The following is a 23,488-nucleotide window of genomic DNA, read 5'->3' as shown; positions in this document are numbered from 1 at the left end:
ATCAACACATTAAAATAGTATATAAACTATTTTTCCTTCTTTGGTATAGGCATATGTAGATTACCTTTCAAGAGCAATACAGTATGAATATAAAGATAAAGGAATTACTATCCAGGTAACTTTTCTCTCATTTGTCGAGCTAGATTATTATCATGACTTTCTTTAAAAATAAAGAAATATTATTTAAAATTGTGCAACATTTAAGCATGAAGTAGTTCAACATTTTAATTAACGAATCAAGAAGTTCTCTTGTAAGGTTGCACGGATAACTTTTTTCAGCCTTTGTATCAAACTAACTTAAAATAAGGCAATTTAATTGTCAAATTAGCTTAAATAAGCACGTTTTTTGTCTATGCTTTTTTTTTATAGAAATGGGTTTCAATTGTTAAAATAAATTTAAATTATGCAGCTCGGATAATGTTTGCAACAATTCTTTTAGGAATCATTTTATGGGAAAAACAATTAAGTAAATTCCATGAAATAAAAAAAAAATTATTTAGTTTACACATTAAGCAAGACAGAAATTAAAAATATCCAAGCGGATATTTTGAAAAATACACTGACTTAATACTGAAAATACATACTTATTTTATAAAATGATTTGAAATTGGCAAACTTAATTTATTTTTTTGGCAAATTAAAAATAAAGAAATTATACTTTTTTTTTTACTTAATGCAGAAATTATATATAAATACTAAACTTCCACAACCCAATTTTTAAAATTTTTTTTTAGTGTGTTCTCCCAGCATTTGTAGCAACTAAAATGTCCAGTAGAAGACCAAGTTTAGAAATACCATCTGCTAAGACGTATGTATCAAGTGCAATAAAGACAGTTGGAATTGAAGATAATACTTATGGGTACTTTCCTCATAAAGTGAGAGTAAGTGAAACTTAAAAATGCTTTAAGAATAATTGCTGAATATAATTTCATCAATTCATCAGAAAACTTCATAATTTCAATTGAAAACTTTAAAGCCAAGACAATCGATGATATATTAATAGGAATATTTGTAAAAACATATAAAATCTTTTATTTATATCAAATGATTTGAGCTGGTTAGGTTTGTGTAAATATTTTACCATAGACAGTACAGTAAAAGTTTTTTCCCCCCTTTCTTTTCTTTATATTCACATATGAAAATCTTTTTTTTTTGCCTGGAAATTTTCTATAAAAAGCTTTATAACTATCAATTTGATGTATAACAAATTCTGTTTATGATTATATTTGTATTGAATCTAAAATATTTTTCTTATTTTAGGGCTTTGTCCACCAATGGTTAAAAGCTTATATGCCAGCATGGTTCAATTTAGCTTTATCAATATATTTCATGAAAAAATATAAAGAAAGTTATTTCAGGAAAATGAAAAAGATGAAGGAATCTCAAAAGACAGCGCTATCTTCAAAGGATTAATAAATATTTTTTCTTTATTGTAAATATTTTATGTGGAAAAAAAATTTTGGTTACTTTTTAAATTCTGTAAGAGGGATTTTTTTTTTTAAAAAATAAAGTTTGACACTAAAATTAAACACTCATTTTCAAAAATTCCAATCAATTTATATTTAAAATAATGCAGATATAAATAAGTAGAACATGGTTTATTTAATTTATTATCCAAGTCTTTTAAAATTTATGAGATTACAAAAACTCTTCATATATAATTTCATATAAAGCCAAGGAATTTTAAGAATTCATTTAGAAATGCTAATTTGGTAACTAATGTATAAGTAACTAGATAGTTTATAGATTTTACTATATGTATTTTTAAAATAATATTACAAAAACAACAATGAGAATAAAGCTCTTTATCCCTTCTTACAGCATTTAGTCAATACCATCAGTAGCAAAAATGTTCTATTACTTATAAATCTTTCAAGTAAACAATTATTTGATCTAATTACTTTTTAAAGTATTTAATTGTTTTTTTTTTGTCTTTTTGTCTTGCAATTAAATATTTGAAGAATATTTTATTCACATAGTTTCATAAAATGAAGCACAAATAATAAATTAGTTGCTTGGATATCAAAACTTGAGTAGAAAAAATCCTCAATGAGCTGTTTCATTTAGCAATGTAATTTATCTAGCTTTATAATAAATTTCAAAATTGAGCATGATGAAATCATTTAGCTGCTATAGGGAACTGTTATGAATTGTTATTAGATAACAAATGAATAAAAATATCTTCGTTGCATTCCCATACAACAAACAGAAGGATGTTTGAGCCTGACAAATTTAACCGCAACTGTGTCTTAAGTCTGTACTAATCGGCTTTAAAAAATAAAGATGCTGCAACCAAGCCATAATAACCATATCAAAAACAAGATGAAAGTCAGATTGCTATGATGCATCTCTCATAAATTAAAGATACCTTAATTTAGTAATATAATATACACTATACCAAATCAAATATTTTTCAAACAATTATTTAAGTCAGAATTGTGCTTTTAATTCTGTAACTATTGATCTTCAAAAGAAATTCTAACAAAACTAAAAGTTCCCAATATAATTTTTATATGGAATACTGATTATAAAAATGAGAAAATTTATGAATAGTAGTACATTTACACAGCAGACAAAATTTATTTCTGAAAATATTCTTTTTAGAAATTCAATAGTTTTTCCTTCATTAAAAGATTAAAATGTTGCTGATATAGATTGATAATTTTGTAAATGAATTGAATCAGTCAATTTTTAATGAATATAAATCGCAACCACATTCATGAAAAGAATTTTATTTCATACTATTAAATGAGTGCATAACAAAATGAGTACACATCTACAAAAACATGAATAATGAAGAATTTTATAATTTAAGATTTTGTAACAGTTTCTTAGGCATGTATGGTGCCAAAAATAGAACAGAAAAATGTTTAGAAAATCAAAGATCTTTCTAAAAGAAAGAAAGAAAAAAAAAAAAAAAGCAATTGTGCTAAATTAATACAAAAATAGAATCATAGCTCCTTAATAAATATGGAATCAGTGAATAAATTACACTACTTTGGTTCCTTGCAAAACTATTTTTAATAATCACAGGTCGGAAATCACTTAGAATATTAAATAACTATGTAACAATAAATGTATATTCAACAACAAGGACATAACAATAAATTATGACATTGCAAGACAATATCAAGTTAAAAAGAACATTTTTATAAATTTCAGTATTTAAAAATTTTCAACTCATTATAGAAAAGTGTAGATTCTTTGATCATTTTTCATGAGCACTGAGCTTGAGCTTAATATCTTAATGAAGTAGATCTATGAAATACCATTTCTAATATTATTTCATGGATCTAAATGATACATTTACATTTCTACTTACTAACTACAGAACATATTCAATTTACTGGATTTAACATGCATGTTTTAAATCGGAAATAATGAATGAACACAGAATATTTTTTAATGCCAAATAGAAGACAAAAGTATTTCACAGTCTAGCCCTAACAATGAAAAGAAAAGAAAAATATCATTCTAAATAACATAATTGATTTAAGATTGGATTTTAGACAAAGGAAATATAAACAATTTAGCAGATATACCATAAAAATAACTGACACAATAAAAATGCTATTCATTGATAAATAATAGAAAACATTTTCATAGAATAGTTATGAATTTTTAAAATCATTTAAGGATTTTTGTTAAAATAGGATCATTTATAATCTAAACACTATATGTTTAATGTGCATTCTTAATTTTTCTCTTCTCAACAGATTTCTGCAAAACATTATATGATTTCTTGAGGTATAACCGGGGATATAAAATCCATAGAAAGTTTATCATTATACTCATTCATTAATGAATTGGTCAATACTTCCATAGCTTTACAAGCTGACATAATTGCACTATATTCCATTTTATTGACTATTAGAGCCATCCATAGACAAAAGGCTAGAAGAAGAGTAGCTATGAATTGGAGAACAATTACTAGAATGCCAAATACACCAATTTCTTCAATCAGAGTTGTGACCAAGAGAAGGGCCAATAATAGACAGCTGATAAGGATGAACATAAGTCGATTATTTCGCAATTCTTTCAAGCTCTTTCGCAGGATAATGTGACTGCTATCTATAGCTTCAAGGCGGGCTCTGGGGTTATCTTGCTGCTTCGGAGCTACGAAAAAGGATAGACATTGAAGACTTGTTTTTTTTCATAAAAATTGTGCTTATAAAAAAAGTTTAGAAGAGTGAAATAAATCATACCATCAATTGATTTAAAGATATGAAGTTTAGCAACAACAGCTTCGTGATCAGAATATGGCACAGAGCTATCTGGAATTTTACCTAAAGGAGTTTCACAGGACAAACACTCCGCATAGGTACCTAAAATAAATTAGAAAAAGATCAAATCATGCATACAAAATTATTCATTTGTATTGTCAGAAAAAAATTATAAAAAAGTTTTTTTCTTAATACAAAGAATTTATAAAGAATAAACTGAAAAATATTAACAGAATGTCATTTTGCACTTGGATTTTATTTAAACTATGCAATAAACTTTTAATATGCAAACCAAAAGAAAAAGAAATGTTCTATTGTAAAATGAGAGGGAAATTTGCATGTTCAACATATGGAACATTTAAATTTGTAGGTAGTTGCTTATTTTTTTAAATCTAAAATACATTTAAAAAAACTCTAAATAACAACAGTAAAACAGTACAGCTGATTTATCATTTTAACAAGCAAGAACAAAATTAAATATAAAATTACCAAAAAAATATCATTGATATACTTTATTTAAATACATGCAAGACTTGTTTTAAATATTTTAATAACCCAATAATTTGTCTGTTAGAATTAAAAAAGTTATTTCACTTAAGAATGATACATCCATTCAACAAAAATTGATTAGGAAATGAAGATTGAAGTTAGCTACAAGATTTACAGAATTCAAAAGAGAGAAAAAAAAAATCCTGTTATAAATGTTATTTTGAAATTAAGTTAATAATCATATAAATAATTTGATAAATTTTCTCACACTTACAGATTAATAATAATAATTTTAATTGATTTTGATAAATTCCTTTAAATTATTCTAAATTGACTGACTTAAAAATTCAGAAAAGAATCAAAAGATTAAGAAATAAACCAGCTATAAATAAACTTGATCATTTACATCATCTCAAAATCCTTCAACTTATTCATCTGTTGTTGCTAATGATCCTTCAATCCTTCATCTGTTGTTGTTAAGGATCGAAAGAAAAAGAAAGGCTAAAAATCTTTCAAAAAGAGTGTTCAAAACTAGGAAAAAAACAAACAAACCCTAAAGCAATCTATAATGAAAGCAAATTTGATATTCAGTAAAATTTTAATATAAAATCAATGATCTCATATCAATTACATGCAGTTTACCATGTATTTTATTCCATCTTATATAATATTTATTTTTTATATGCTTTTCTTTATATAATTTTTATTGAACTTTGGTTCTATTTGAATGAATTGTAGAATATAAAATTTTGTCCAAACAACTCTTATGATAATCATGTGTATTTACTTATTTCAATATAACAATCACAGAATGCATATTCAATGACTAATTTTCCATTTGTCTCTATATGCAACATTGTTTCTGTTAACAATTACACAGAATAATCTGCAGACTTCATCAAAGAATATTAACTTTTGTGCAGCTTCGACATTTCAATAAGCAACTATTGTGTACATTTAACATGCAAATAAAAGGCATGCTGTCTATATTTTTTGCTTACAATGTTATTTTTTTTATATAACTCAAACAATTCTTAGTTGTTCATTAAATCTAATATACACTTTTTTTTAAAATTTTATAATAAATAGAAATTGCTTGAAAATAAGTCAATTTAAAGCATTTAAATAATTTGTAATATATGTTCTTTGTTCAGATTTGCAGGATTTGTCTATATTTTTTGCTTACAATGTTATTTTGTTTATAATTCAAACAATTCTTAATTGTTCATTAAATCAATTCTCTAAAAGAAACTTTAAAATTTTTTTAAAAATATTTGTTAATGAATAGAAATTGCTAGAAAATAAGCCAATTTAAAGCATTTAAATAATTTTTAAAGATATTTTTCGTTTAGATTTGCAAGATTTATAGTCAGCAATATAAATACTTTGTTATTATTTAGATAAAGTTTATCTTGAAAATTGCAAATTTACTACACCTGCTAAAACTGTAGAGCTATTTTAAGAATATAAACATTAAAATATGACCTTACCACTACCACATTTGTACAATATATAATCTATTCTTTTCCCTGTTGGACAGTGATTAAGCTCTTTGCTGCTTGTATAGATATTATCTGGATGGCCACAAGTGGTTCTTATGCAAGTGTTATCCTACAGAGTGAAAAAAGTAAAATAAAATAAAAACACATATTTAAATTATTTCATGTTTCAAAAAAAAAAAAAAAAAAAAAAAAAAAAACTAAAAGCAAACATGTATCAATATTGTCAAAAAGAATAAAGATACCTAAAAAATAGGTTATTATTATTATTATTCACAGGCAAAACCACTATGTAATTTTCATTTCCTTTTCTCTTTCTGCAACACAGAAATTTTATGCAAGAACACGAAAATGAAAATAAATTATCAAACTATTCTTCTTTTCACAAAGAAGTGATAAATGTATCAACATTTAGATGAAGCTTATTTATAATTTGTAATTATTTGTAACTTTGTTATAATTGGTAATATCATATTACAAATAGAAAAATAATTGTAGAGATTTTCCTTAAATATGCTGATTATATTAATATACAGTAATAATTCTTTAATTAAGTTTGATTTCCTTTCTTTAATTTTATAATTTTGTTGTATTTTTTTATTAGTTCACATGACTATATTGGTGAATAAAGTGAATCAGTAATAAGAATACAATATCTTTAATTTATTAATTTGATTACCAAATTGGCATAAAAGATTTAGTTTCAAGAAATGAGATAAGTAATGGTGCGAATTACTTAAATTTAACAAAAGAATTGAAATACATGGCTTAAATTTTTGGAATTTCTACTCACAGGGAATTCTAACTCTTGTGTTGTTTCCAATAGTGCTTTCAAAAGTCAATAAACTTTTCAGGATATTGTAAACACCATAAACCACCATTCTAGTTTTTTAATCAAGTGTGCATTTTCAAACTTCATGCTATCTTTTAAATGAGTTCATAGATAAAATATCATCCATTTTTGATTAAAAAAATCTTTTGGCAAGTCTTACGCTTTTATATAATTATAGTTTTTCAGAAGCAAATTCTTCACATATAAAATTAATACCCTATTTTTTCAATTAATTTTGAATCAATGAGAGAGTCAAAATAACCTGTTACTGATTGTATATCATTTCAACAATTTGTTGCAGAAATATGCAAGAAATTCTTTAAAAGAATATTAAATGAAAATCATAAAATTAAATTTCTATTCAATCAATATATAATGCAATTCAACTAATAGCAATTTCCTAAAAATTTAATCAAATATAAATTAAGTAAAAATTTTATATTTTTTAGCAATAACTTCTAAAAACATTATTGAACACAAATAATTTTTACATCACTATTAAATTTAAAGAGTCTTTTTAATGATTTCATTTTAGTTATCATATAAGTTTTCTTAAATTTTGATAATTTTTAAAATCTTTTTTTTTTTTTTTTAGCATATACATTCATTGTTGCAATGTTCAAATCATTTTCTCTGTGAAATCAAATATTAAATCATATGATTTTCTTCTGTTGTTGAAAGCTAATGTAAGAATTAGTTTATTATCTGCACAGTTTATATGTAGAATACGAAAGGGAAGTTATAATATTAAGAAAGAAAACGTGTAATTAAAAGTATATTACATAGAGAGATATTTTGAAGACACTATGATCTTATAAAAAGATCATATACATAATTAATTGAACAGAATGAATCAATAGAGCTTTAATCATAATTTACCGCATAAAAATATTTTGCCAAGAAAGTTATGAACATCAAGTTGTGCATAAAGCATTTAAATGAAATTAAAGATAAGCATAAATCCTAGCAAGCTAACTGCTCACTAAATATGACTAATTCAAAATATAAACAAAATTGAGTGTCTAAGTAAGAAATGAATATAATATTCAAATATCTTCTAAATTTTAAAATCTTACCACAGTATGAATCTCTTTTTGAGTACAGTATGTATCCAGACAACCAGAATTATGAATGATTATTTTGTATGGGAGATCAGTAGATTCTGTATTAAAATCACCGGCTACTATACTTAAATCAGCTGTTTCAGATGTATGTTGTACATACTGGCTAAATTCAAATGCCTGAGCTACTCTGTGTGGCAAATATTGATCATGGAATGTATCATACTCTGCATGCAACTGCAATAAAAACCGGTGAATAAATAAATAAACTCTATAAATCAAATCAAAGACAATAAGATACAATAATGATAACATAGTTTACACTTTTCATATGTCCTATTAATGAAAAAAAGAATATAAAAGAATTTCATTAAGATAATTTGTTTTTAAAATTTCTATTTTATATTAATTTTAATATCTCTCAGGATAAACAAAACATTCAATTCAAAAATTAAGAATAACAGTCTTCTTGTAAGGGGAAAAAAAATTGCAACATTTCATTAAACATGACCATTTAATTTTTTTTAGTACAAAAATGCGAGACAAAAATATTTAACAACTATTTTACAGAGCATGTCGTCTTTTCTAATGTAATTTGAGAAGTGATTAAGGGACAAATCAAATTGCATACTCTTTTGAAAACAATTATAACTCAGAGAGATTAAAGTGAGAACACACATGTGTAAAAACAGGGGTGTTTGTGGGACCCCAAAAAATCCCCTGAAACTTTTACGGACTTACTACCGGCATTTTGGAGTTTCGAGAAGGGGGGGGGAGAAATGAAAAATTACAATTATGAAGTATTGAATGACCTAATTATAAAAGTTCAATGAATTACTTTTTTTGCAAAATAACCATAAATTTTCAAACATATAAACTACTACATTTTATGCAAATCTTTTAAATTACCTGAATTAATTCTTTTAAAAAAAATTATCTAATTTCTGCTGCTTTTTTTTTATTTTCTGATGTTTGTGGGCTTGTCTTTCTTTTGTGGTGAACTTCATAATTGCAGGAAGGTTGACTTTTATTTTCCTCATTTACAGTTGAAGAAATTTCCTCGAGAACTGCACATGCAGAGGTAGAAGCAGTTTGCTTTTCTGCTAATGTAGAAGGTTTTTCAGAGACTTTTATAGGTGACTCATCTGAAATACATGTTTTTAAGTCCTCTTGATATGTTTTCCAACTTCTGTTCATATTCAGTAAGAGATCTTTGTGAATTGGATCAGTCATTGGATTTTTTGAGCCATATTTTTCACATGAGGTTTCTTTAGAAGCCATTAAATCATATTTAATAGTCTGCACTGCATCTAGGGAATCAATCTTAAGAGAGGTTCTATAGTCAGTGACAAGTGTATCCATTAAGTTGAATGCACTTTCCACTAATGGGCCATGGAAGCAGCTAAGGCAGGCTTTGACCAATTTAGCCAATGTAGGATACTTATAATCATTTGTGAAATCATCTTTTAAATTAAAAACTTTAGACCAATATTTATCAATTGTACACTTGACTTGATTTCCACTTTCATCAGATGTGTAGAGCATTTCTTTGGTGATATCAATATCACTCTGGTATAACCTTATTTCAGCTTCTACTTTTGACTTTTCATTATCACTAAAAATATGGGACATAAAAGATGATAATTTTTCAAAAGCTAATATTGTACTGGTTTTACCTCTTAGCTCTGGATCTAATGCTGTAAAACTAATTAGATATGAATTTTTAAGGGGTAATTTCTGTTTCATATGCTGAAATTTCTAAATGAAATTCTCTTGCGTACATAAATAAAAAAATATTTCAATAAGCGAAACGAAAAATTTACACGTGCATCAATAAATGAAACGAAAATTTTACACAGCGAAGAAAAAAAAGTTCCGAAGCGATCAATGACAAATAGCTAATACGGCGAAAAATCCCCCTTCTCTACTTATTGGCGCCACGCCAGGAGAGATAAGACCTTTGAACCCAGAGTCACGTGATCGCACATCTGGTCGAACGAAGTCTCCCCCTTTTTTTTCTGCCGCACCTACTTGCCGAAAAGAATCCAGAAGAGAATGTCCGAGAACCGGGGGAATGAGTCATAACTCGCAATAAGGAAAGAACAAAAAAGAAGTTTTTCCCCCCCCTTTTCACGCATTATCACTGCCTTTGGAGAAAGAAAGGAAAAGTTTTCACCACACACACTGACCTTGCGTTTTCTGCTTTAAAAGCAAACAAAATTACCCAGATCAAAATAAATAATTCATTATTATTCCTACTTCCTTTTGAACGACGATCCCCGGAATTTCCGGGGATCGTCGTTCAAAATCCCCGGAGCACAAACACCCCTGGTAAAAATAATGTTACATTTCACATATTAGAACTCATTCATTCTTTTCACTTTGTTCTTTAGTTAATCAAATGAGATGACATTGATAATTTTCATATCTTCAAATAAGACAAATAATGGCAAATATATTTCTGAAAAAGAAAATTCTACACACATACTTCACTAGAAATTTGTATTAGGATTATTGTGGGAATTCTTGAGGTTCATACACTTATTCTAATAAACCTTTGTTTTTTAAATCAATATTTAATCATTTTACTACTATTTTTTAAAGGCCTTATACATATATTCCCACACAAAATTATCTTACAGAATCTTCCTAATTAAAAAAAATTATTCCTTTAAAAGGAACAATAGATTCTTTCAATTATAAAAATAAACTAATACTCAGAGAAATTATATTTTAAAAATTCTACGCACACCCTAAATAAAAGTAGAAATTTTGTTCCAGCAGCATTTTCTCATGTATTAGAACTTTGAAATTAGATGGCAATTTAAGTCTGAAAAATATAATAAAATGTCTGGTACATAAAAAGAAGTTCAGAGCATTGAACTGCAGAATGAAACAGAAACAATAAAATAAATAACATTATACCATGGATTCTGAAAAAAGACCAGAGCACAGTAACCAATTTTTATACAGAGGTGCTATTGGTGGAATTCTCCACACTCATAATCCACAATCAAAATTTATGGGAGTGAGTACATGTTATGAAGAGTTAACTTGAGTAGTATTCTATATTAATGATTAAGTTTCAACAGACCTAGTTGTGGTGACTCCAAAATCAAAATAACATCATAGGGAAACTGTATTACATGATAAACACTCAATTCCAAACGTATTTGATTATAATTGTCAATTGTACTAACATCTGTCAATTAAAACTGTATAGCTCCATAATCACCTGTTTTAAGTGAAGTAATGGCACCAGATTGCTTATTTATCTATTTTTATTTCACCTAATAACATATCACAGTTTACTCATTATTTCTATGACAAACAGGTATAAATCAGAAAAATTTCAAAGTTTTAATATGTGAAATAACACTATTAAAACAGCAATTGCATTTTCATTTGGTGCTCCTTATATAATCAGATTTTGCATATTATCTCTATGATTAGAAAAAATTGGATGTAAACTTCTATGGTATATATAAAATTGTAATTGAATTTAAATGAGTATTATAAAATAAATTGTTGGAAATATAGTAATATTTGGAGGATAAAAAAAATTCTTATGTTTAAAAAGAATTAACATGAAACTACTTACATGAGTAACATATAAATTTATTTTTAAACCATGATGAAGAACTTTGCATAATCCCACAACTTTGCCTCCATACCAATCACCGTGCAAAATTTTATGCGCATAGCCATTAAGTGAGTATTGATATTGTGCAGCATCAACAATAACACTTTTTGATAATATGCAAACACCACTACCAAGCACTCCACTGCAAAAAGAAACTGCTATTTATTTTTATATACATTGTAATTTAAAATATACAAAATATTATGCATATACATTTATTTAACAATCTCAGCAGAAGATAATGGTTAATAAGGAAATAAAGTCTATTAGGTTCTTATATGATATTTTTTTTTAAGTTTAAGAAACTCAAAACAATTTTTTTTCACTTAATTAAAATGAATCAATTAATTTACTTCTTTAATATAAATAAAAGTACAGAATACTCAAAATGGTGGGAAAAAATAGACGAATAAAATATTTAAGATCTTGAAATACTACAAAATAAAAGCATTTTTGGTAAGGAAAGGAAAAGAAATTGCCTCATCACCAATGAAAATTACAAAAAGAAACATGCATATACAAAAGTAAAAGAGTTATTATCATTCATCTTAAATGCAACGAGATATCTATCTACAATTCAAAAACTCTATTAATATTAACCAATATGCCATAAAGTTTCAACCAATAATTACAGACAATTTCAATTTCTCTTGCTAGGAGTTATTTAGAATGATAATAAGCATTGGATTTATTATATATGTTTTAAGGTGTTAAAATAGGTTTTTCATAGATACTGATTTAGATATGTAATATTCTGATAACACTCCATAACAAAAAAGATTACTTTTAAAGCAGTGCTTCAGCAAAGTAAAAAGAGTTTGAATAGTTCTGCATGACAAATGTTGGTGTCATTTAAAAAAGTAGCTAATGTGCAGTATTCCTATCAAAACTGATCTTATAAAAATTTGAAACTTTTTATCAAAAACATATATATTTTACAAAGTTTATTAAAAGCTTAAACAGAAACGTAATATTTAAAACTTTTTTAAACTAATGCAGCTAAAATTCCATATTTCTAATTTATTTGTATTATCTACATAAGAACGTATGTTGCATTTAGACTGCTATAGTTTTAACAATAAACTTTGAATAAATTTAGTACATTTTGAATTATATATATATATATATATATATATATATATATATATATATATATATATATATATATATATATATATATATATATATATATATATTTGTATTCTAGATTGTATGCTTACTATTTATAATGCATAAATAATATTTCACTATAATTAGACACATAAAAATATATAAAAGTATTTAATTTATCTAGTCTGTTATAACATTAGTGTATTCAGCTTAAACAAATAGACATAGCATTAAGTTATTTTAGCTCATCAGCATTCAAGTGAAATAAGACATGGTACAGTTGAGGAACATGAATTAGACAAAGAAAGTTAGGGGTCTATTTATTAGCTGTGTTTTTGACCAGTATAATTAAAAAATCAATCAATTAATGCATGGTTTTTTCTTTTTAAATTTCAAGTGCTTAATTAATATGGACCAATTTTCCCAGAAAGTTCTCCATGAAAGCAAACTAGTTCATATATTGGGGCTAAGTCAGACTTCTGTTTCAGACAATGCAAATCCATTTTACCTGTAAAAGATGCCTCAGATTTATCGAAAGTCTTCGCTACATGGATTTAATTAGATATGTTTGATTTTAAAGCCACTATCATTAAACCAGCTTGATCATCAATTGTAAAACATAGATTAGATTAAACAAACACAGATAGATTTAGATCTTCCGGGATTAAACATAGATGCAACAAACTGAAAAAAGAAATTCAGTTTAAGTTAGAGGAGATACTACCATATTATATATACATATATAAAACTATACAATATATCATAGGCTTTAATATCTAAGATTATCCATGTTACTGGTAATTGATAAGTATTTACACGGAATATAGTTTTAAAACCAACTCATGATATATTAATTTAGGTGTCCAATTATTATCACTTTCAGACAGCTCCATTAATTCTCTTACTCATGATATATTAACCAACTCATGATATATTAATTTAGGTGTCCAATTATTATCACTTTCAGACAGCTCCATTAATAATATACTATCAGCTTTAAGAAGAAAATGAAGCAATAGAATGACTGTATCTTTTAAAGAGATTTAAGAGTAAATGATTATTATTATTAAAAGAAAGCTCAGATATCCTGAATTTGGATGAGGAAAAAGAAAAAAGAGGAAACACACACAAAGAAAAAAAGAATATCTGAACATCACTGAATTATTTTCAGAAAATTTAACACCAAATAAATTTTTCATAACATTTAAATATCATTACACTTGTTTCATTTTATAAGCATAGAAAAGACTATAGTACTATGCAGATTACAAATTGCCATAAAACATAAATAGATTTTCAAAAATGCACAACCTTTAAAGTATAACAGATAATAATTTTCCACTTAAAAGTTACATGTTTATATTTACTTTTTATTACATTAGAAATCTTTTTTTAAATATGATTTAATATATTATACTTTAGACCATTAAATTAACCACAAATGATCTTTTTTAAACATAATAATAAGTGAATTATAAATCAAATAAATGAATTATAACAACTGTATATAAAAAAGAAAGATTTATAATGTTGATGAATGTTCAAGAATATTTTCATGTCTCAAAAGTTTGGATGTTGGTATTCTTTCATAGAATAAAATGAGCTACTTCAGTGTTACAATAAAAAACATATTATACATTAGAAAGCAATATTTACCTATGAAAGTAATAAGAATATGGCAAGATATCAGCAGCTTTCTTGCAAATCATTTGAAAATCCGTTTGGCTCCATATCTGTTACAACAAAAATAAAAAATTCTTAGCAATAAATTAAAATATCAAGTTCTCAATTACACACAAATATAAATAATTTTTCCCAATTTTATATGCATTTTTTAATTGCAAATTTATATTAATATGTCAAAAGTATTATCAGCAATAAGCATTCTGGAATAAACAATAATAGTAAAAAATAATTATAATTTATTATATACAGAAAAATTTTTAAAGTGAAGTTTTTAACAATGAACAATAATTTTTTTTTATCAGCATAAAAGCAATTTTATTTTGAAATACAAATAAATATGATTATTTAGGAATTATTAAATACACAGTCAACAAAGCTATAAAATTTGTAGCTAAGTCAATAATCTATTTTTTTTTTTTATCAAAGGCATAAATACCTCTCAAAAATTTCCCACAAAAATAAATAGAAATAGTTGATAAAATTTTACATACTTCTTGCAGAAAGACAAAATCATAGTCAGAGGAGGCAATATGATTTGCTATTGCTTCCATCCGTTCTTTTCTATGTCTACTGATACCAACAATGCCCCTATAATTATAAAGAATCAAAACAAGTTTGATTAAAGAATAAATATTTTAAATCAAAATTTAATTAATAAATTATTTCATAGCATTTTAATGATAAAAGAAAACATCTACACACATAATTAATACAAAAAGAAAAATGTACATCGCAATCTAAATAAATCATTGCTTTTGATAAATTTGAGAAAATTTGCTGTATTGCGATGACAAAATAGAATCTTTTCCCCCATTTTATGACACCCACCAAGAATTTCCCCACCATTTTATGACATAATAATCACTGCAAATAACTTAACATGAAAATTATTCATCACTATAAAAATATGAGAATAAATCCTATATATTTATATTTAGCTTGTTTCAAATATTAAATTAAAAAATTAAATAAATAATGAAAGAACTTTGCTTCATTGTCACTATTATTAAATCTTTTACACATTTATAAAGAAATCTAAATTTTTAAATATTTGAATAAAATTTACCCAAGAAAGTATAAAAGTGCATAGATTTTCTTTTATATTCCTTTGTAAATAGCATAAATAAAACAAAGAGTAGAAATTTCACATAACATTATTATTCATAGATATATAAAATAATTAAGATCTTTCAAATTCTTGATTGAATATAATTCTAAATAGGTTATTCTAATGGAAGCTTTAATAATAAATATGAAAGCAAATTCTGACACCAAACATCAATTCATGTATGCTTGTTTTAGTTGGGGACAAATAAATGGAATTTAAGGGAAACATATTTTTGCTACATGTTTTCATATGAAGTATTAATGATAATATTGCCTGCCCACAATGCTTGCTCAAAGACTTAATTTTTTAACAATGTTATAATTACAAAAAAAATGATCATATTTAAGAAAATTTTAAGAAAATATTAGCAGAAATTTAGAAGACCAAAAACAAATTATATAATTTTATTGATATTTTAAAAATGTGTAAAATAAAAAAATTCAAACTTTCTTATTCAATAACTGAAGACATGTAAGTGCTTTTCAAATATTTCATTAGCTTTTTATTATCCAAGACAATTAACAAAATCTATATAACATTATTTCATTTATTACCAGCCGCCTTTGATTACCAACTGGTTCCTTGTGATTAATGCTGATTAAAATTTTCAATTTAATATTTTATACAATTTGATTTCTTAATAGCTTTTTAGGCAAAATATTTTCAAGCTCCATATTTTAATAATCATATAACTTTATTATTATAAAACCTTACATTATTCTGTCCATTATATTATGTCTCTCTAATTTTCTATCAGCTCCATAAAATGTAAACTTACTGGAAGTAGTTAAACTTTGATTAATAAAAAACTCTTTTGATGAAATCAAACATTTTTTTCAAAATATGAGTACAGAAAAAGGATTCAACATTGTGTGTATTACATAACAAATTTTTTAAAAATAATTTAACAATATTCATAAAAATTTCTCTGACTTATCATAAAATTCAATTTTTTGTTTCCAAAAGAATTTAAATGTAGTAAATAATATTTTATATTGTTTCAGTCAAAACATGTACTTTTGATAAATTTATGAAGTCCAAATTTTATGCAGGCCATTAGTCCTAAGAAATCATATTTACTGAAAAATCCTTGATACTCCAACTTTTAAATAATAATAAAACATTTCTATGTTCTATGAATAAATCTGCACAAATTATGAATATCATTGTTTTAAGACAATCTCATAATTTTAGGCTAACTAGTCTATTGTTAACCTTAAATGATGAGTAGCATATCGTCTCTGAGATGGGCAGTAGAATGATCCAAAATCATGTGTTTTTGTAAGACAGTAACATAAAATTTTTCATAAATGAGTATCTGAAAATATCAAGTAGAAAATATAAACGAGTATCTGAAAATATCAAGTAGAAAATATAAACGAGTATCTGAAAATATCTTTCTGAAAATATCAAGTTTATTTCATTTCTTGCAGACATGTGCTGCAAGATACACTTTTCTAAGTTTAGTTGGCAGTAAGAGTTAACTTCATCTTTTAATTTCAACTTTTGCCAACATAATGGCAATGCATTGATAAAAGCTAATTTTTTTTGCATGCATTTGCAAAATGTCTGTGCAGGTTAAATTTCATTTTCTGTGAAATAAATTGTTGGGAAATATGCTTAAAGTATTTCTTAAAAATTGATTAAGAATATAAATTTTATAAAACAAAAATTGATATATAATTTAAAAGAATTTTTTGAATTTTAAGATAATGTAAAAATTATTTTTGTACTGTACTTTTCAGTATGGTACAGTAGCAAGTAATATTGTGGGAAAACACCAAAATTTTGCCTAATTGTTAATCAAAACTTCAAAAAAAAAAAAAAAAAAAAAAAATCATCCTCAGGTACACATCCAGGCATAAATGCCAAATATGAGCCAAATCCAATGGGTCTAGGTCAAGCTATCTAGCCTGTAGAGAACCAATACACATTCATCTTTATTATAAGATAAAAAATAAACCATATAAAAGAAGAAAAGTAGAGTAAGAATTTTATTTATTTCCTAGTTTTACTGAAAAGATGAAATGGCATCTTTTAGAATTATTATTTAATAAGTGAACTTAATTTTTTGCTAATAAATGAACTTAACCTATTCATAGAATACTTATTGCAAATGAATTCAACAAATACTGTTAAAGAAAATAAATTTAAGAGTATTAAATATACTTTAAAATAAGGATGAAAAAGTATAAATATATATGCAAAAATCAACTAGAAAACAAATATCATAAAACAGAGAAAGTGTTTCTTTTACTTTCCACACAGTAATGTGAACAGATTTTTAAAAATATATATTTTGCAAAATATTGTCGAAAGAAATACAGCACTTTAGATTTTAATCAAATTAGCACTGATAAAAAGAAACTCAATATCAGAGAATTAAATAATATGAAATGAAAATAAAAAAACTGAGAGAAATTTCAAACTATTCACTCATTTCAATTAAAATCAAATCATTATTTCATTAATAATATGGTATAAAAGCATAATCTAAATGAAAAATGTTTTATTTTTGATATCTTTGGTCATTTCACATAATCTAAACAAATTCAAAATAGTTTAAATTCAACTGTTTTCCTGTGTAATAATAAAATGTCATATTAATTCATTTATAAACAATATATTTACATTACTTATTCATGGGAGATTTTATAATCTAATAATTGTCAATGAAATAAACATGCTTTTTATAATTTACAACAAACCACTCCATACTAATAACTATTTAATTTAATTATCTATCTGCTTAATTTTAATAACAAATTGAAATTGATTGTAATTAATCAGAAAGATGAAATGTTTATAAACGCAACAAGTTGTTTGTGTTTATATATTATGAAGTTAATAGAACTGTACAGAAAAGTTGATCAATGAATTGATTAAATGACAGCTAATAATAAATTTATATGATTTTTTTGAGATCACACATTCTTTTCTTTCATGTTTCATGCTTGCTTTTGTAAGAAATTATATTTATTCAGAATAGAATTTCACAAGATCTTGTCGATTCAAGTTTACGTCATACACAAACGTAAACAATCCAGATGTATTTATGCACAGAAAACTTACCAGCAATTTAACGTGAATATATTCAGTTTTAAATCCATCTTCATTCCTGTATTATAGAAGCTTCCGTTTCCCAGGTGTCAAAAAGATAATTTTCAGCCAACTATACATTGACAAGCATATGGTCAGTTCCAAAAATCCCCCACTTGCGTAAAAACCATACTGGAAAACACACACAAAAAAAAGTATCAAACGGGTACAGATACAGAGACACACAGTTCACCACCAGCTGTAGTTCCGTATAGCAGAATAATTTCGATTGTAGTGCCGTCTATCGGCAACAAAGCAGAACAAGGTCTAAATATATCGGTCAAAGAACTGAAGGAGAGCAAGGATCTCTTCCACTTTTACTTCATCGAGGCACGTCCACAAGGAAAAGTATTTAATGAATGGGAAATCGACATCCGCATTACAGAAAAAATCCCTTCCTTTTTTTTTTTTTTTTTTTTTTTGCATAAGCCATAATGGATCTGAAATATTTCACTTACTTTAAGCAATAACCGATCTTAAGGGATTTCCAAAGGAAATAGTCCATTTATTTATTTATTTTTGATTTTTATGTGATCAGATAATACGCACGACTTCTTTAATAATAAATTGATTTTTGTTATAATATGTATGTTATTGAATTTCAGTTAGCGATTTAGCATTGCGGCTCTGAACAGTCTATATTATGAGATCTCAGTTTTAATAAATGATCATTTTATTTTCACGCGAATCATTTTCAATTTAATTAACATGATTATGTTTTATTTTAATTTAATTTGTTATATAAGTAGCTGAGTGATTTTTTAAATATGCATATCATGAAAAAATAATCGAAATAAAATATCGTATAAGTCAATAAAACTTATTAGTTAAAGATTTCCTCAATTTATAAATCCAACTATTTAATTATTATGAAAGAAATAACAAACTTCAAATAAATATAATGTTTGAAATTCTTATTTTACAGTACTTATCTGGTGGAATATAACTTAGGTGGTTAAATAAATAATTTGTAACCCAATATACTGCATAAATAAGCAAATAATAATATTTTATACTTTATTTATTTAATAATAATTTCAATAATTCAGTGTAAACACAGAATCTAATCATAATATTTTATAATTTATAGTTTTTATTTTTTACAAATTTATTCATTTGGCAGCTGGGTTTCTAACCCAGCTGCCAAATTATTTTTTAAATCGACCCTTTCTCCGACCCTTAAGCAGCTGCACAGTCGGAAATTGTTGAATTGTAACTGTATCTTAATGGCCTGTATACAATATTTCTGTTATAAATGGGAATTGTGAATTTTATGAAGGAATATCAACTTGGAAATAAATAAATGATAGCAAAAAACAAAAAATTTAACTTTAAAAGAAAAATTCAAAAAATTTCCAAGAAATTTTTACAGGAGAAAAAGCAAACTGTCCTTTCATCTCCCCCTCTCCTCTGCTGTATAAAATTAAAAAAAACATCTCCAAAATCTGATGTAATTAATATAGAATAATAGATTAAAGAATGAATTGTTTTTACATAATAAGAGCTCAAATAATAAAATAAAAGTCTTTTAATATTAACTTGTTTTTGGCATTAGAATGAAAATGTTACTTAAACGTTTGAAGTGGTTTTTAAAATATGCTTATCTAAATATCTATATTTTATTTTCCCTAATAATAAATCTATTCCAATTTTTTTATTTAAATTTTTTAAAAGTTGTCAACAACGTATGAATGGAAATTTGTTTTAAGAATCCATGTGTTAAGAATTTTATGTAATGATGTTTCATTATTACATAAATATTTGTCAAATATATGACAAATATATGAATTGACAAATATATAAATAATTATCAATTCATATATTTGTATATATAAATATTTATCATTTCCATATATGATATTTGTCAAAAATTTGAAATTTAAATGCTTTTCTTCTAATTAAGATATACTTTCTTTTATCTAAGGTGATATTTCTAGGTAAAAAAAATAATAAAATATAATTTATAAAAATATCTTCGAAAGTAGCATGAAATTAATCTTGACATAATACAAATAAATAAATATTAAAAATTATTCGTCCAAAATTTCAGACAGATTTCTAATTTTGGTGCAAAAACACATACCAAATTTCATTTGTCTTGCTAATGCGGTTTTTTTTTTAAAACTATCATATACGCATGGACATGTAAAGATGATTTTTTCAGTTTTCTTTCTTTCTTTCTTTCTTTTTTTTTGGACGGGTTGGGCAGAGCTGACATTAGTAGGGGAGCAATTACCTCTTTGTCGTTAACTACTTGCCCCTCTCCCTTTCCCAATGATGAGGAATTGAAAATTATGTCAGTAATGACCTTTACCTCTTTTGAACAATTGTAGAGGCCCCCGCATTAACTTATAAGATAAATTCTAAACTATCTTGAATTTAATATATTGTAAAAATCAAAATATCCAAATAACGGTTTAAGTCAGCAAAATGACTACATTTGATTAAATAGTTGACAGATTGAAAATAAGATGCTGCATTTTGGTGATAATTTTTATTGGCCAATTGAAAACTCAATGCGGTGGATGTCGATGACGTTAAGTTTGCAGATTTTCAGACATCTGATTAAAATGTCATTCACGTAGCTTATAATTTGCACTATATTTGGCAACTGACTAAGATAGCACATTTTCGCTGACTTTTCTTTCTTTTGTATAAGATGTCATCATGATTATGAAAAAGTAGTTTTTATTTTCATGCACCATTTCGATCAATTGTATGTAGACTTATTAGAGAAATTGGAGAATTCATATTATGCATGAATAAGGCGATAGGTTGTGTCCCCTAATTCAGAACAGGTTGTGTCACAAAATTCAGAACTGGCAATTGAATAGAAGGGAAAATAATCCTAATTTTGTTTATGTAACTATTATTTCCTCGGCACATAATTTGCAAGTTTTTCTAATCTGCTATGCTTTTTTTTCCTGTGATAATTCTCTGACTATAATACGATTAACCAAATTATGTGAATTCAGTAGAGATCACGGAAGTAAGTAAATTATGTTCATATAATAGTAAAATATCTGTTTTTTTCAATCTATTAGACTAATCAAACTAATCAAATAATTTCAATCTATTTCATTAATCAAACAATACCGGCGACAACTGACAACAAAAATAAATATAAGTGATAGTGTAGATTTTTAGTTATCCTTAAAGAACTTATTCAACTATGCTCTAAACTTGCTAAATAAATTAGTACCTAATTTTTCAGATTCTACGTTCAGTATTATAATAATGGAATCAGGGAATATTCTTGTATACATTTTTTTTCCAGCTATTCTTTACGACAAAAACTATATGTAATTTTCAAGAGTTTCTAAATTTTCAAAAAAACTATGGATAATAAATAGTATCTTAGTAAATCTTAAATGATTAAAATATTTATTCGTAGAATATTCATATGCAGCACATCAAGAAAAATCAATGTATGAAATTGAAAGAAATTTCTTTTTTCGTTTTTTGAGGAATCTCAGCTTATAATAGCTCCTAGGGGAAAAAAGTATTTAACTATAAGAACACGTGCATAAAAATGAAAGTAGGGGAATTAAAAGGCAAGATTTGATTGGTTTTTTAAAAATAAAATGCTTTAGTTTTTAAATCTAAATATACATATGTAAATAAACAATGGGGAATCTAATGCTTAAGTAGTTCGTTTTTCACATTTGCATTTTTAATATCTTTCTAAGTATTATATGAAAGAATATCAACAGAAAATTTTCTTCAGCCTTCTTAGCAAACAACATTATTCTATATTGTGCGTAGTCAGAACAATCGTGAATTTTTGTTCGTGCACGCGAGCTTATTCGCCTTAGTCTCGAAATACAACTGGATTCCTGCTGACAATTCTTATTTATAAACTCCGTTAAGTAGGTAAGAACGTTAAAAAGAATCGATTTTTGGAGAACATATTGAATATTTTTTTTATTAATTATTCTGGATTCCTGAAAAGTGTCTGTGATGAAACCGAATTTAGCTACTACATTCGTTTTATATAGTCTCCATTATCAGAGCATACATTCATTCATTTAGCATGACATGCTATTCAGCCACTGATCAAACTAAAAGACACATTAGAGCGAAACGTCCTGGCCTTCGGTCTTAGAAGTGTGAGTGAAGAAAAGAAAGAATTCATATGAAATTATTTCATCAAAATTTCCTGGTGTGAAATAATGGAAGCTCACATTTTCTTTAAGGTATCGCTGTCAAAGATAATTTCTTTTTTCTTTTTTTTCTGCATTACAAAGGGTTTATAAAAATAAAAATATGATTTTTTTTGTGGTGTTTTCCTTTGCTTCAACAGTATCTTATGCATTAATCCTTTTCGTATAATTATATATTTTAAAAGTATTGTTAACTTTCTAGAAAATTAACTAACCAAGAAAACTTTTTATGAATTTTTAAATTTAGCTATTCCCTTTTAATTAAATGTAATTTTCATATATTATAATTATTCTAATTTTATCCACTTATAAATTACTGTAACTCTGTTCGATTTATTTATTTTTGTTGCAACAGAAATATTTTATCAGTATTAAAAAAAATCAGAAGATTAAGAATTTTGTCTAATTCATATCAAATTCAAAATAGTCATTAGGCATTCCTTTTTAAAACCCGCTTAAATATTTCCATGATCAGGTTAGAACAAATTTGTGTGATTTATTGCTACTGCTTGTGTTCGACCTATGTATTAAAATCTAAAATGCAATATAATCATATTTTTTCTAGAATTAGATCT

At 25.5% G+C, this 23,488-nt stretch overlaps 2 protein-coding genes across 2 annotated transcripts in view; one reads left to right on the top strand and one right to left on the bottom strand.

Annotated features, from left to right (window-relative positions):
- LOC129962950 (very-long-chain 3-oxoacyl-CoA reductase-A-like) overlaps positions 1-1,511 on the top strand; it is a 74,796-nt gene extending 73,285 nt beyond the window's left edge. The window contains exons 9-11 of the mRNA XM_056076954.1: positions 50-115; positions 735-881; positions 1,261-1,511. Of these exons, the coding sequence (XP_055932929.1) occupies positions 50-115; positions 735-881; positions 1,261-1,413 (366 nt within the window). The 3' untranslated portion in view covers positions 1,414-1,511. The remainder of the gene's footprint in view (positions 1-49; positions 116-734; positions 882-1,260) is intronic.
- A 1,239-nt stretch (positions 1,512-2,750) lies between these two features.
- LOC129963367 (putative neutral sphingomyelinase) lies at positions 2,751-19,061 on the bottom strand. Its single transcript, XM_056077701.1, has 8 exons — positions 18,724-19,061; positions 15,035-15,131; positions 14,514-14,590; positions 11,706-11,889; positions 8,120-8,341; positions 6,203-6,323; positions 4,206-4,325; positions 2,751-4,116 (listed from the first exon to the last, which is right to left on the bottom strand). The coding sequence occupies exons 1-8, from the start codon at positions 18,765-18,767 to the stop codon at positions 3,731-3,733; spliced, it is 1,251 nt and encodes a 416-aa protein (XP_055933676.1). The 5' UTR covers positions 18,768-19,061; the 3' UTR covers positions 2,751-3,730.
- Between the last annotated feature and the right edge of the window lie 4,427 nt (positions 19,062-23,488).

Source organism: Argiope bruennichi, chromosome 3, assembly GCF_947563725.1.
Source record: "Argiope bruennichi chromosome 3, qqArgBrue1.1, whole genome shotgun sequence".
In the NCBI taxonomy this organism is placed as follows: Eukaryota; Metazoa; Arthropoda; class Arachnida; order Araneae; family Araneidae; genus Argiope; species Argiope bruennichi.
The sequence above is the reverse complement of the archived record's forward strand: the minus strand, read 5'-3'. Positions and strand labels throughout refer to the sequence as shown.

What these genes read in the sequence shown, in the direction of transcription:
- LOC129963367 (XM_056077701.1), bottom strand. Translation starts at nt 18,767, where the DNA reads ATGAAGATGGATTTAAAACTGAATATATTCACGTTAAATTGCTG. An exon ending in TATTCTTATTACTTTCATAG is followed by an intron (nt 11,890 to 14,513) that starts GTAAATATTGCT and finishes TTCTTTTTGCAG; the next exon opens with TGGAGTGCTTGGTAGTGGTG. An exon ending in TAAATTTATATGTTACTCAT is followed by an intron (nt 8,342 to 11,705) that starts GTAAGTAGTTTC and finishes TTTTTATTGCAG; the next exon opens with TTGCATGCAGAGTATGATAC.